Raw genomic sequence first — 15,034 nt, 5'->3', positions numbered from 1 at the left:
AAAAAGGGGGGGAAATGGGTTTTATTTCAGTGTGTGTATTGACTTTCATGCTTTGTTTCGACGTTTTCAACGTAAAGTATTAGTCCTTCCAGGTAAGCACCATCCATATGGGACTTGTGCATTGTCTAGAGGCTGTTTCAAAATCTTACAAGAGCATATAAGAACACTTAGAGGATAAACATTATCAGTGCGCTGATGCCATGCTGGGCTTTCTGTCTTGTTAGTCTCCAAAAGATTGCCATCTTTCTGACTGTAATGGCAGCACACAGTGGGGACATGCACCTATTCCTATCAAGGAGGCACAAACAAAAAGCATGAGTCTGCAGTTTTTCCCCAGCTCTTATTTCTTTCACAGTTAAAGGAATTTTACAGGCAATGGCATCAACAGAGATGTTCCATACTGTGGATAAAGTGGCTGGTTGCTGGTTCAATTTCATCAATTATCTGCAGAGCTGCAAACCGTGGCGCAGCTAGCCCATCTCGTTAAACACCCCGTGGGTCCCGAACGGGATAGTGACAGGGACCTCTGCTCTTCCCAGCTCACTGAAGGTCTTGGCATCCAGAACGAGTAGGAAGGTACTTTTCTCCTGGAAACAAGAGGGGTGAAATATTTTATTTAAAGAACAAGGTCACAGGACACCCTCCTCCCTAGAATGGTAGTGAAAGTACCAGACTATGAGATTTATATGTATGACCAGGTCACACAAAACAGGCTGTTATCGTGAACCATTCGAACATATACTGTATATAGCCAGCCAGGGGCAGACTGGGACAAAAATTCAGCCAATTCCGTCCCTTAACGACCCAATTTCAGACGGGGACGTTATTTGCTTTATATTTGCAAAAACCAGGCTCACGTGAGATTATGGCACCAGTAGCATGCGGCGCACTTACAGGCTCTTAATTAAATAATACACACAATTCATAAAATCTTCAAATAAACTACCATGGCACCATCTTAGAATAGAATGGAAATGCTTGCATATTTAAAACGTAATATTGCATAATATATACATACAACAAAGTGCGAAGACATATAGCGGACCAGACGCAAGCTTTTATTTTCTTTTTGTTAAAAGTAGAAGCCCGACGGCACCAGACAGGAGGCTCCAGGCTGCAGCCGTACGGTCTTGCATATTTTTGTCAAACTAGTGTGATATGCCAGTGTTGCCGCATTTTTTTTAATTTTTCCAGCGGCCCAAATCGGCCCAAGAGTGCGTCGGCCCCTCTGGCATTCGCAGATCTTCCAGATTGCCAGTCCGCCTATTTATATAACTGTGAAAAGTAATGCACTATAATTCCTAAAACACAGGACTTTCAAGTGGGGGAGCGGAGTTCCTATCCCAGGGAAAATACAACACGTTTACCCAGGAACGTGTCTTCGTGTCCCGGGAGGACTACTTAAGGGTGTGACCGGTGTTTTAACCCAAACCACAATCTTTTTTCTAATCCTAGTCGTTTTGGTGCCTAAACTTTCTTTCACTGTCGTTGCCGCATGACTGTCACCTTTTGTCGGCTAAACTCAACTGCAACGACCGCTGAAAGGACGGTCCCCTCGCGGTGCTTGTACCCGGCTCACAGTCACCCTTTGTCGGCTAAAATCAACTGCAACGGACTCTGACACTTTGTTTTTTCTCAGACAACGTTGCTCAGTTAGTAAACTTCTGAAATATAATCTGTTCGTTCATTCATTCATTTAAAGCGTCTTTTGACGCTATTTTTTAAGCTTTGAACACTTTTTTTGGGGGCGCTTTTGACTCTCGCTTATCTGGTTAATAATCTACGATTATGGCAATGTAAAGATAGTCATACAACTGTTAATGTGTGTAAGTGATTCCGTAGCATATCATACGAACCCGTTCACGAGAATGTGCTGCACAAACTCATATGCAAAGTCTGCTTTGAAAACTTCATATCTCTCAAAGCATTGTGTCAAAGTGCACTGTTACAATCCAGTCAAATGAATATTGTTACCGACGTCTGCTGCTGCTCTTCTGATTGTTTTTGTGTTGTTTTTGTAGTACTTGTTAACTCACTTCTCTGGGTGTGACGATGACTGACAAGACCACTCCATCATCTTCCTCGGTAGCTTTGGGCGACGCAACAAAGACAGGCTCAGACGGGTACAAGCCGGGATAACGCCACACCTAGGCAGGGAAGATTACATAAGCATCTGCTTCACTCGGAGCTGTTTCATGTTTATAAAACCAACTCCCAGCCTCCTTGCCCTCAGTGATAGAGAAGCAGCAGTAGAAATAACTTTGATGTGAACAGTTAAGAATGACTTCCTCCCTAAGAAGTCTTTGATTGATAGAAACCTTAAGCTCCTTGGTGTGGACATCCATTTTGAGCAGGGAGTCAGCGAAGACGTGTCCAAAGCCACAGGAGTAGAAGTAGCGGTACGGTCTGCCATTGTACTGGTTATAGTTGATCTGAGGGAACTCAAGGCCGCCGTATTGCAGCAGCTCGTCATCGTGAAGTTCCTCGTGGGTCATGTAAACCTGCACGGGTCACAGGAGGAAGTGAGGATTTTACTTTCAGTGCAACTTTTACATTTTAGCCCAAAATGTACCCAGTTAATGCACACCAACAGACCTGATTTACTGTACACATTTGAAGGCTGGAATCAATACTGCATTATTCTCTAAAATACATACAGTAAATGGACACCTGCACAAGATCCCAGGCATTCATCTCTAAGTGTAGTAGTAATTGTGGTAGCCAGCAGCACTTTTACTTTTAACTGTTACATGTACATAACACCACTCTCACTAAGAACTGAGGACAGTGTCACTCTGAGGACAGTGTCACTCAGGTAGTCATGACAACTAAAACATCACATTTTCTTTCAACATTTCAGCTTTATTCTGCCATAAGTGTGTGTGTGTGTGTGTGTGTGTGTGTGTGTGTGTGTGTGTGTGTGTGTGTGTGTGTGTGTGTGTGTGTGTGTGTGTGTGTGTGTGTGTGTGTTCTTGTTTAACTATATTCGTGGGGTCCAAAAACTGGGAATACAGTATACTTGTGGGGTCCCGACAGCTTTGTGTGGCCAAAATGCTGGACCCCATAAGGTTAAAGGGCTGTTTGAGGGTTAAGACTTGGTTATAGGATTAGGGTTAGAATTAGGTTATGGTTAGGGTGAGGGTAAGGGTTAAGGTTAGGCATTTAGTTGTGATGGTTAAGGTTAGAGTAAGGGGCTAGGGAATGCATTATGTCAATGACGGGTCCCCACAAAGATAGTGAAATGCACTACGCGTGTATGTGTGTGTGTGTGTGTGTGTGTGTGTGTGTGTGAGCTGTTAAATGACAATTATTCAGCTGCATGGTGGACTCACATTTCAACATAATTTTTATCTGCTGTAAGTCATGAAAGCACTATCTTGAAGTACCTTTAGTGTCTCATAATGCTGGATAATTGCATGTGGGAATGAATTGGCTGCATTTATCATGATCATAGGGCCCATTTTTTACTTGATTCCAGGAAAACCAGATTGAGTGTAATGTTAAGTTAAGCATATTACTTAGTATACACAATGACCGTTTAATCCTACCTCTCTCGGTTTGGTCTTCTTTGCTGTGGCTGTATATTTATGCAGAGTGACAAGGTTTTGGTCCAAAGGAGTTTGTTCGTCCACAGTCAGGGGCAAGACATATCTCCTTGGGAGGTTTCTGCACAACGAGTTGTAAAACTGCCAAACAAAATCAGACAGACGTGAAAAACTGTGAGCGTCGCTCCTTTGACTGAAAGGTGCAACTCAACCTCAGGGACAATCAGACCCTAAAACAGAAACAAAACGCTGACACAAAATAAAAACATGTATATGGCAGTTATATTTTTGGAGGAATTCTGATGTTATTTTTTAGTTATGTTTTGATTGAAGTCATAGACTTCACCACATTTGAAATTGCAGAGATTTCAAAAGCTTATTGCACACTCACAGATGCACGCACGCGTCTATTTTTTGGTAGTTCAATATTTCTTCAGTTGAGTAAAAGCCAGACCTTCAATCTGAGCTGCTCACTGACAAAAAACTAATAAAACATTAGTATGCCAGGCACTCTTTGATTATGTGTGCTTTTTCATTATGATTCAGAGTCAAGCTGGATGCATTAACCTTGTCCATTTCCTCTCCCGGGCCTCTGCGGAGATTCTCCAATGTGAAGTCTCCAATGACCTCACCATCGTCCCCACAGCACATGTCCATGACCAAGAACCCGTCCTCTTCAAAAGCATTGATCTGATGCAGTGTGAACATGGGTGCTGCACGGTACTTCACCTCACTCTGCTGTTGAACCAGTCAGAGCAAGCAATCAGGAACTTATTCATAAAATAACACAGATTTATTAAGGCTTTTGTACAAACAAGAAGGAGTTTCTGTGTTGCTTTTAACATTTGAGAACAAGCGCATTCCCTGGCACTGCTGTTACTGTGTTGTACCTTCACATTACAAAGGTTTGCTATTGTATGCTTAATGGGTATGCTATGTAATGAGATGTGAAAATTGAGAGTAACAATGTATAAGAAAAGGCTACACCATCAGAGTGTGACTTCATCAAAATAAATAAGGAAAAAGCTCCGCCATGCGTGAACAGATTAGCTCGCAGCTTTCCTTTTCTGATGTGACTATTCAGCAAACGGGTGTGTGCGTTTCCTACCTCACACTTTCTGTGTGTCTGCTGCTGTGCAGTAAACTAACCCACCTTGCCAGTGTGGCGGTCGACCAAGTGGAAGATGGTTTCATACTGAGGCTCCCAGGTCATGACTTTATGAAAGCTCTTTCCCTGGATTCTGTACAGAATGAACTTGAGCAGGTCCAGCTTGATCGGCTGCTCGATGAACACAATGTAGTTCTCCGACATGACTGGAGAGCGAGGGCACACACAGGGCGAAATGTATGCATTCAAAAAACACACGATTGACAGATCGTCTTCATCATGTTTTCATCATTTTCATAAATAATTGTAATGCTGTGTCATGGTGGGATGACACATTTAAAGGTTCCATATAATGCTCATTTTCAGGTGCATACTTGTGTTTTGGGTTTCTACTAGAACATGATTATATGCTTTAATGTTCAAAAAAACACATTATTTTTCTCATACTGTCTGTCTGAATATACCTGTATTCACCCTCTGTCTTTTAGCACCTGTCTCTTTAAGACCCCCTCCTGAAAAAGCCCAGTCTGCTACGATTGGTCAGCGTATTTGGGTCTTCCACATCTGCACTCTCGGAGTCTCTGCACCATCATTGCAGCCGGGGAATGACTTTAAGTAGCGGCACTTTCTACCTATATATACTGTACTATAGTGGTGACATTACAACAGTACAAGTCCTGACAGCTCGTTTAAAGGCTCAGATTCTGAATAAAAGCTGTGTGCATTTCCAAGTGGATTGAGCATTTTGAAACGTTAACAGTATTTATATAGCACCTCGCCCTGCTTTATAGTAAAAAGACAGACGGAAATCTCACTTTTTACAGTGTAACTCATCAGTGAAAATGCTGATTCTGCAGACTAGTTTCATGTCACAGTTCATAGTTTTTTGTCGCCCCACTGATATGCCTCATGAATATTTTCATAAACACATGAAATGGGTCATTCATGGGTCAATTATTGCAAAGCTATGTGACCTGCCAACATGATTTCAGGTGTGAACCAAATTTGGAAAATAAATGGCAGGGCATTATGTCTGTATGCAAGCTGAAAAAGAGTTTCCAAGTGGCCCCATGTTGTTTAATTGGACAAGTAATGGAGGGTTTGCAAAAAACGAATGAATCCTTTTTGCAGAATCACACTGCTACTCCACTTTTGCCCCATCACTTTGCAACCTAAATCTTTCTTGCCCCAGCCCACCAAAATTATTGTGCTAGCAGATAAACACATGACATGGGGGCTAAACATAACCCCCCCATCTACTGTAGCTCTACTGCCAGAAGTAATTATGTGTTGCCTTGTATAACCGTATGTTCCATCGCTTGTGAGATTTCTTGGTGCCAGACAGTCTGGCAGAGCAAGGGTGGTCTGCAGGAAATATAGACTGAGATATTATCAGGGAACTGGCGTAGTGCAACAACCACACGGAGCAACGCTGTGTAAGACCGGGCAGAGCAACGGACTCGTGCTTGCATTAGCTGATTTGCATCAGTTTAATGCTTCACTATCAGCGGTTTCGTCATCAACTGCTTGAAAATCAGCTGACTAGTAACATCCAATCATGTTCATACAGGTGTGCTATGTGGCCAGTGTAACTAGTATTACTTTTCTTTTATTCGCCCTAATTCTTCAATAAAAATGAAGAAAGACTTCAAGGCTGTTAAAGAAGAGTACAAATCCAGTTGGAAATATCGGCATGATCCTGGATTCTGACCTAAGTTCCAGTAGTCATATTAAATCAATAACACTACTACTACCAATATCATAAGGATCAGGGACTTGTTGTCAAAACTTGTACATGCTTCCATGTCTAGCAGGCTCAACTATTGCAATGCGCTGGTCTGTCTAAAGAAATTAATAAGACAGAAACTACAGTCAAAAGTTGATTATGTGTCTTTTTATCAGATTTAACAGACACAGAGTGTAAGGGAAAGTGTGTACTTTTGTGTGTGAGTCAATGGCAGAGTTATGGAAAGAAAGAGATAGTGAAAGCTGAGCAGAAAGACAAAAGGAGCTGTGATTGTCCTAAAAGAAGCAGGGAGAGACTAGAATTCAAATTAGTAATTAATAAGAGCAGAGGAAAAACTGAGACGCTGTCTTTTAGTGAAGTATAGACTCACCCTGTCAGTGCAGGCGGAAAAACTATATCTCTCATAGAACTCATTACTGTAATTCCACTTCAGTATACATCCAGCATGCAAGACTACTTACTGTAAAGAAGGTGTTTGTTATACTGTAGTGTTTGTCTCACCAAAGCTGTGAAAATAGGAAGGTTTCCTGGGTTCAGCTGCACGGATGGAGCAGATCACTTTGGCTCCATCCAGGTCTGCGGAGTCCTCCGTTGCTTTCTCCCCAGGAGCAGGCACACGAATGATGTTGTAGAAGAAACCTGAGGAGGCCCAAAAACAACTGGTGTTGTACAGTATTTGTTAGGATGGATCCAATGGCGATTCCAGGATTTTTTAAGTGGGGTGGCACAGGGTGGACTAATAATCAGTCACGAAAGAAAAATCTGCTTAGAACTATAGAAAATATTGGATAGGATAGAACAACACAATGTAATTCTGCTAAATAAAAGGTCACCTTCATTATTAGTTTCACTTGTTTTCATTTTAAACAAATTGTTTATCTGACTACAATACTTTGTACAATACTACTTTTTTTTAACAATTCTAGTGCTGGTTCCATGGTAGCAGAATTTATGATAGTCACCATGGAAACATGAATTGGTCATGTGACAAGGGCTGGGAAGATTGGCAGAACAGGCAGCCAAGTGACAGTACTCCTGATCTAATCAGGAGGGGGGGCGATCATATTTCAGGGTTGGGCGGTGCCACCACGTGCCCCCATTCTAGCCCTGCACCTGGATGGATCAACGATATTAACATAAATACAGACATATTTGGATGGAGCGCATAAGGATATTTACATAAATACAGACATATTTGGTTATGTAGGAAGGCAGTTGGGAAGGAAGGTTACCGCTTTTTCCGTAGGAGTTGCCCATGTTGTATGTGGCTCCCTCCCGGTCATAGTGTGGGTGAGCCGTAGCCGAGTTGACAGCAATGTATTGACTCCAGTCCACCTTAAATGGACAGCATCATCATCTTTGTTGTCCTCATTGCTCATTATCAACAGTCTCCCGTCTCGCTCGTCCTTACCCTCTGACTGTTCATCAGAATCAGCATTCAAAAGAGACTTTTCTATCCGTTACACTGACTTACCTTCTCCTTCGTCTCCAGGCTCTGTGGATCCACTCGTCTCATGTAGTTGGTCTCGGTGCTGACATAATAGTCCCCCTTGTACTTGACAAAGTTCACACTGGCGTTATCTGTGGCCTCTGTTCACACATACAGATGTCAGGAGCATATTCATTATAACACTTATCGTTCTGACATATAAAGCTGAAAACTACTTTTTCCATCAATTTCTTCCTAATTAGTTTTTTAGAAGCTTTATGCCATGCTTTAGATTGATCTTTCCCTCACAGACTACTACACACACACACTTGTTCACATACAAATATTGACTTGTGTTCCCTTTACCTAAAAAAAAAACACATTATGATGCAACACCGGCTGTCATTGGGCTGCAAAAGCAATACACAATACAGCACATACAGTCAAGGCTGCAGTACGAGCATTGAAGAAGAAAAAAAAAAGAAAATATATTTTTTTCTGATGATTTGTTTGACTTCTACTCTGCCTGTAGTAATCTGGCACAGCCACCTTGTTACCTTCATGCCACAAATGAACTGAATATGTTTTTAAATAATGCATTTGGCAGTGCAGGTGCTACTTTGCACTGAGGTGGATTACACATGGTAATATGCTACATGTAAGCAAGACACACATACTCGGAACCTGAAAGCGTGAAAAGAAGCGCGCAAAGATGTTCTTGCAGGGATCAGGCATGGCTAATGTCCCGAACTCTGACACCACGATGCGGTTCTTCTCTGAGTTGCTGATGTATGAGTCACTTCGCAGGAATCGGCTGCTGTAGGTGACGTTGCCCTCACAGATGTGGAACCGGTGCATCATGGCCATGCCGTCAAACCAGTGGGTGTATCTGAGAGAAAAAAATAAAAACAAGTAATTTGTCACCAGGGTAGTTGTGTAAAATGATTAAAGAACAAAGAGAGAACCTGAATTTCTTTTTTTTTTAGGATTTGTCATGGGTGAAGGCTGAATTAACCACTCGCTTGGCTCAGTGTGTGACAGCTTAAACTACATGGTTTTAAAGCTATAGTGTGCAACTATTTTATATTAATGGACTAATGGTTTGTCTTGGGCAAGAAGCGCTGACAACAGCTGCATACAAACACATGCATTAGTTATCAATCATACACAGACAGTACAGTACATGACAATATATAACAAGACAACAATGTACTTTAGGACAAGAAAAATGAATGGAGCTCATCCACTAGTTGAGAGGATACTGCACAGGCCATGATATAGTAGAGTATTGTACGTGCTGCACTATAAAATAAATAAATAAATTGGGCAGAAAGCTGTTGATACGAAGCTACTTAAGCCTATCAGCTCCACAAAACTCTCTCTATATTTCTCAGTATGGCTATGTTTACATAATGGTGTAGTGTATGGTGTATGAAATGTGATGCGTTTTACATCTACGCTGATAAAAGGACAACAGCAGCGAAGATCTCCATCGTGTTTTTTTATCCTCCGTGTTAGCAACTGTGTGGAGGAGGGGTGGAGGTGGTGCGAGATCACAGAAGGCTTGCGTCACGTGGATGCTCCCGACAGCGTTGTTGTCATCACTTAGAATGCCTCATGGAGGAGACAGAAACTACGCACTATATCTTCAATATCTGTTGCCTGAATATCTCCAAACTGTGTATTCTCAACAATCCCTTTGTATTCAAAGATGAGCAGATACAGGCCGTCTCAAAACTATACTGTATAGTGTTGAAGTTGAGTCTGCTGACTCGTATTGTTTCCTCTGTTGCTCTGCTGTTCCTGTTGTGTTTAAAGATATTACGTTTCACATCTCTGCATTAAAATGTCTAAAAATGTACTATTTTTATTAGGGTCCAAGCACGAAAGTGCGAGGAACCTATTGTTTTTGTAGAGATTATTATTATTATTAGGGCCAGAGCACAAAGTTTCAAGAAATGTGTCTTAGCAATCGAGAAAAACTGTAAATTGTTTGTTTTCCATAGTATTTTTCAAATACCTGTCTTTCCCAAATTCAAACTTTCCAGGACCATTCCTCAGGAAGCTCCCATTGATCCAGGATGGAATAGTTCCTGTGATGGTGGTGGGGATGGGATCAGGGGTTTCCTCCACAGAACGCACCAGAGGCTCGATGCTCTCCAGCCCTTTGGCCTGCGGACATCGCTGCCTGCTAGGTACTGAGGAGAGGAGAGGAGAGGAGAGGAGAGGAGGAGAGGAGAGGAAAGGAGAGAAGAGGAGAGGAGGAGAGGAGAGGAGAGGAGAAGAGAGGAGAGGAGGAAAAGAGAGGAGAGGAGAGGAGGACAGGAGGAGAGGAGAGGAGAGGAGAGGAGGAGAGGAGAGGAGAGGAGAAGAGAGGAGGAGAGGAGAGGAGAGGAGAGGAGGAGAGGAGAGGAGAGGAGAGGAGGAGAGGAGAGGAGAGGAGAAGAGGAGAGGAGAGGAGAGGCAAAAACAATGACTTAATTCTGTTTGAACCAGATACACACTGCTGTTGCTAACCTCAAACACTTGTAGCAATTCTACATCTCAGTGATTAGAGTACTGTAAATGAAATACACAGAGAAAGTACAAATATACAATAAGTTCACCAAACACCACACAAGACCAATGCTGCAGACTGAGGAAAATATAATTTATTTCACTCCATATACTCAAATCAGTCAACATGTCAACATGGAGAATCACAACAAAACATGTCCCAGTTTTCATACAGCTACTACAGTAGTCTGCATAACACTGTTAGCTCAGCAAACAACTAACAAACATAAAATACTGTATCCAGTACAGGTTATAATTACAGTAAAAAAACAAAAAAACAAAATAAAAGATCTGAAAAAAACTGAAAATACAGTACAGAAAATACTACACATACCTGCTGCATTTTTATAGTGTTTAAACCTGATTGGTGTGTCTACAAGTAAGCAATGATGTGTTAACGCACCTGATGGCTGTATTTCACAGATTGGCTCACAGGTGTGGTCATTTGACAGTCAGTGCTTTGGAATTGCAAGGAAGTGACATCATGATATACTTCTGTGTCTAATGTGTGTTTAGTGTGTTCAAATCACTGTGTGTATTGTTTTGTAAAAAAAACTAAACCTCTCTCTCTCTCTCTCTCTCTCGCTCTCTCTCTCTCTCTCTCTCTCACACATACACACACACACACACACACACACACACGTCACCACTTACATGCATAACGTTACACACTATAGGTGTGGTGCTGTGAACCATTTATAGTTTAAGACTTTGAACAAGTGCGAACGAGGAAGTGAGGTAAGTATTTATGTATCCTGCAATACAAACTCATCGTTAATAAGGAAGGCCTTTAGCAGCTTTATCTTTGCAATTCAGTTGAACATAATCTAATTTTAAGACAAATGTGTTGTGTTATAAAGAAACAGTATGCCACACTTTCACGCCTTCTTTCACACCTCTGCGGCTGTGTTTTAAGCTATCAACACTCAAATGGGATAACCAAACGAGTGCTTTAGTGAGAAAAAACATCTTCCGTGGTAGGAGACATTATGTCCTGTAAGGGGCTCCTGCGTGAATGTACTCATGGCTCTCTGGGGTCATGCACTGTGAATGACACCTGTCCTATCGTTTATCCAATAACCAATTCCTGTTTATTACCTCATATCTCAGCACATAATGGAGGTGGGAAAATATATACGAGGGTTATGTGATTAACAAAAGCAAATCAATGCGGTTCAATGTGGAGCCCCATACTGAGCCCAGGTTACAGTATCAGAGGTTTTTTGACGCTGTGAATTGTTATTGCACCAATCAGCAGAACCAGAATTTCCTTCATTCCCATGACACTACTACAACAGACAATAAAAAGCAGAATGTGCAATAGAGCGATAACTGCTGAGGACTTTTACAATCTCTCACGATGTAGACTTTGTGAGTTTAGATTGTGATTACTGCAGAATTGCAAATGACGCCCGAATATGTGCTGTCATTTTTTTTTAAGCCGGGTATTTCATGTACTTTCCTACTGCTGCATTCAAAATTGAGTTTCATGAAAATCCAAAACAGCGACACTGATGAGCCCAGAACTGTTTTGGATAATAGATTCACATATTGTTTTTTATATCTCTCATTTTGTGGATAATCATGACTGCAAAAGTAGTTTATTTGTAACAGCTATTACTTTAATGAATTGTTTTCCTCACAGCACCGACAGTAAGCCGGTGTACAAGTAAATAACCTTGTTGGATTTAAGCTGTCATATACAACTCTTTTTCCATTTCTTTTCTTTTTATTTTTACTGTGCAGGGACCTGTCAGCCAGTTTTATTCTGTTAGTTACCAGTTGAGAATGACTAAAAGCTGTTAATTAGACATTGTGCGTATTCTTTTCTTCAGCTCTGATTCAACAGGAGACCTTGGAGCAGGAACAATAGAAAATGCCAACATGTCCTATTGTAAATGCAGCGCTGATTTTGAAATGCAAGAAAATACCATTATGAAAAAAACCACATTATGCAGGCCTTTGTGTGCATGTGTGTGTTTCTGTGTGGAATTCTATACAAGGGACTTAACATGAGATGCTGTTGTTGTTGTTGTCTCTGCTTTAAAAATGGATACACCAAAATACAGGAATGCTATGAATGTCTACATTTTGATTTTTTTTTGTTATAAGTGAAATGTTTTGTTTTTAAGTTCCATCCATCCATCTTCATCCGCTTATCCGGGGTCGGGTCGCGGGGGGCAGCAGCTCCAGCATGGGACCCCAAACTTCCCTTTCCCGAGCCACATTAACCAGCTCCGAGTGGGGGATCCCGAGGCGTTCCCAGGCCAGGTTGGAGATATAATCCCTCCACCTAGTCCTGGGTCGTCCCCGAGGTGTCCTCCCAGCTGGACGTGCCTGGAACACCTCCCCTTTACGTTTTTTTATTTTTTTTAAGTCAGAATTCTTACTTTTTTCTCCGAATTCTGACTTTATTTTCAGAATTCTGACTTTAAACTCAGAACTCAATACATTCTTTTCACATGTGGCCCTAATCATCTTCCGTACAAATTCAACCAGATACCTAAATACGTAACTCAAAAGAATAATGCGTTTTTGTTATCGTGTCATAATTTAAAATCGCATGACAAAAGGTATTTGAAGAACTAAGACCTGTGCCATATTCATAATAAAATAGATTATGAATGAAAGGAATCTGCTATGACAAGCAAAAGGTGCTCCTCTTTGAAAAACTATGACAGCATTTTACATTGTGTTTATCCCAAATACAACAAAGCAAACATCTTTACCTTTGCTTCATGTTCATGTTTCAATAAATGATGAATAAAAATCAACCTGCTAGAATCTGGCCACACACATGGGGCTGTCTACTCACCGCTGTGTGTCTGGGGCTCGGCGGTCTTGGACATGGCCGGTCGTTCTGTGGATTGGCTCAGACAAACACAGAGGACTTAAACAAGCCCTGATAAAAACATGTGAACCTTTGGGACCTTTGCTAAGTGAAGGGAGTGATTTCAGGCACGAAACAGCAGTACGGTACAGTGTTGACTGATATCGTTAAACCAGTAATAAAAGTGACATGAAAGGCGGTGTCCTTTGCTGCATGATGCAGGTCACTGTGTGCATAGTGTGACATAATACATTTGCGTTGTATAATAATAAATTTTTTTCAACCTGGACCCTTTCTTCCTATGTTTATGTGTCTAAGTGACCGATGGGAACAAATCTTTAAAATTATTCCACTATTAAGCAAGATCGCTGCAGTCGGCAGCGGCGAAACAAGGTACAATGTAAGTTAAGGCAGGTAGGGCAATTGTCCAGCTTGTATTTACCTTCACAAAAGGGCTCGTTTTGCCACTGACAGGCTCAGATTAATATTCTAAGTGCCTGACATCTTGCTTAATACTGGACTATAATAATATAATGGACAAGCTCGAACTGGAGTGATGTGATCCACGTTCTTGGTCTTAGTGAGGACTCGAGCAGCGTTAGCAAAAGGTACTCTTCTTTGAAGAACTATGACCAGTGTGGCACTGGTCAAAGTCATATGATGATTGGCAGTGCCAATCTTTGTTGTCTTTTTTTACATTTTACATTGTATTTATCCCAAATACAACAAAGCAGACATCTTTACTTTGGCTTCACATTCAAATAAAAAAAAAAAGAAAATCTTTCACCAAATGCTGCTTCTCTATGTTTAGGCCCTAAACTATTAGGTCCTTTAAAAACCAACAGTATTTTGAAATCAAGTCTTTGAAAGACAGGAAGTCAGTGTAAAGAGCTTAGAACTGGATGTGATGTGATCCACTTTCTCAGTCTAAGCGTTCGGAGAAGGTACTCCTCTTTGGAGGACCAGTTAACCTTTAGATCAGTGTTTCTCAAATGGGGGTACGCGTACTCCTGTGGGTACTTTGGAGTACTGCAGGGGGTACATGAACTTTTTGAAAAATGCTTAAAAATATGTCATGCATAATTCCTAAAATAATTATACTAGAATAATGAATGAATTACTGTAAGTGATGGATTTTGAACATTTGAAATGTAGCATTTAAATGTTTTTCAGTTCCGAGGTTGTTGTTTAGTAGATCTCACTGCCGACACTGTATTGTTCCTCTTTATAGAGATGTCAACATTTTTTTGCGCTGGTCAGGGGGTACTTGGCTTAAAAACACAATTCAAAGGGGGTACATTATTGAAAAAAGTTTGAGAACCCCTGCTTTAGATTATATACAGCGCTTATTCCACGTAGTCTGTGCATTATTGCTGCTTTTATCTAATCTCTCTATACATTGTCTAGCTTCGTTAGGGTTAGGCTTGTGTGTGTCACACTGTAAGCAGGGTTCCTACACATTGCTGCTGAATGCAATTATGTGAGATGTCCGTTATTATTTTAAATATTACAACATTTAGCAGCAAAATCCCTATGCCCATACTGTTGCAATGTCTTTGAGCCAAAAACAACAATATCTTCCGCCATGGGCACATAAACAACGGTAATGAGGATATTTTTCAAAGACCACTCAGTGTTAATTGGCCATGCAGTATTCTGTCAGTGATAAGCACTGTTTTTCCACTTCCATTACACTGTATGCTTTCAAAAATCCCAAACAACCCTGCAGGTAGGCTGCTCAGATCTGAAATAGATCTGGTTGTTCCAAAACCAACTTATTATGAATAACTCTTCATGTATTTGTGTATTGTGTTAAAGA

At 41.1% G+C, this 15,034-nt stretch overlaps 1 protein-coding gene across 1 annotated transcript; it reads right to left on the bottom strand.

The window, feature by feature from the left end:
* Positions 1-377: 377 nt before the first annotated feature.
* On the bottom strand, positions 378-13,234 carry bco2l (beta-carotene 15, 15-dioxygenase 2, like). Its single transcript, XM_078249841.1, has 12 exons — positions 13,201-13,234; positions 9,850-10,027; positions 8,507-8,718; positions 7,875-7,990; positions 7,633-7,735; positions 6,902-7,039; positions 4,699-4,859; positions 4,113-4,283; positions 3,549-3,686; positions 2,319-2,501; positions 2,037-2,147; positions 378-587 (listed from the first exon to the last, which is right to left on the bottom strand). Exons 1-12 carry the CDS (start codon positions 13,232-13,234, stop codon positions 471-473), a joined length of 1,662 nt encoding a protein of 553 aa, XP_078105967.1. The 3' UTR covers positions 378-470.
* Positions 13,235-15,034: the final 1,800 nt, after the last annotated feature.

This window comes from Sander vitreus, chromosome 5, assembly GCF_031162955.1.
Source record: "Sander vitreus isolate 19-12246 chromosome 5, sanVit1, whole genome shotgun sequence".
Classification (NCBI taxonomy): Eukaryota; Metazoa; Chordata; class Actinopteri; order Perciformes; family Percidae; genus Sander; species Sander vitreus.
The sequence above is the reverse complement of the archived record's forward strand: the minus strand, read 5'-3'. Positions and strand labels throughout refer to the sequence as shown.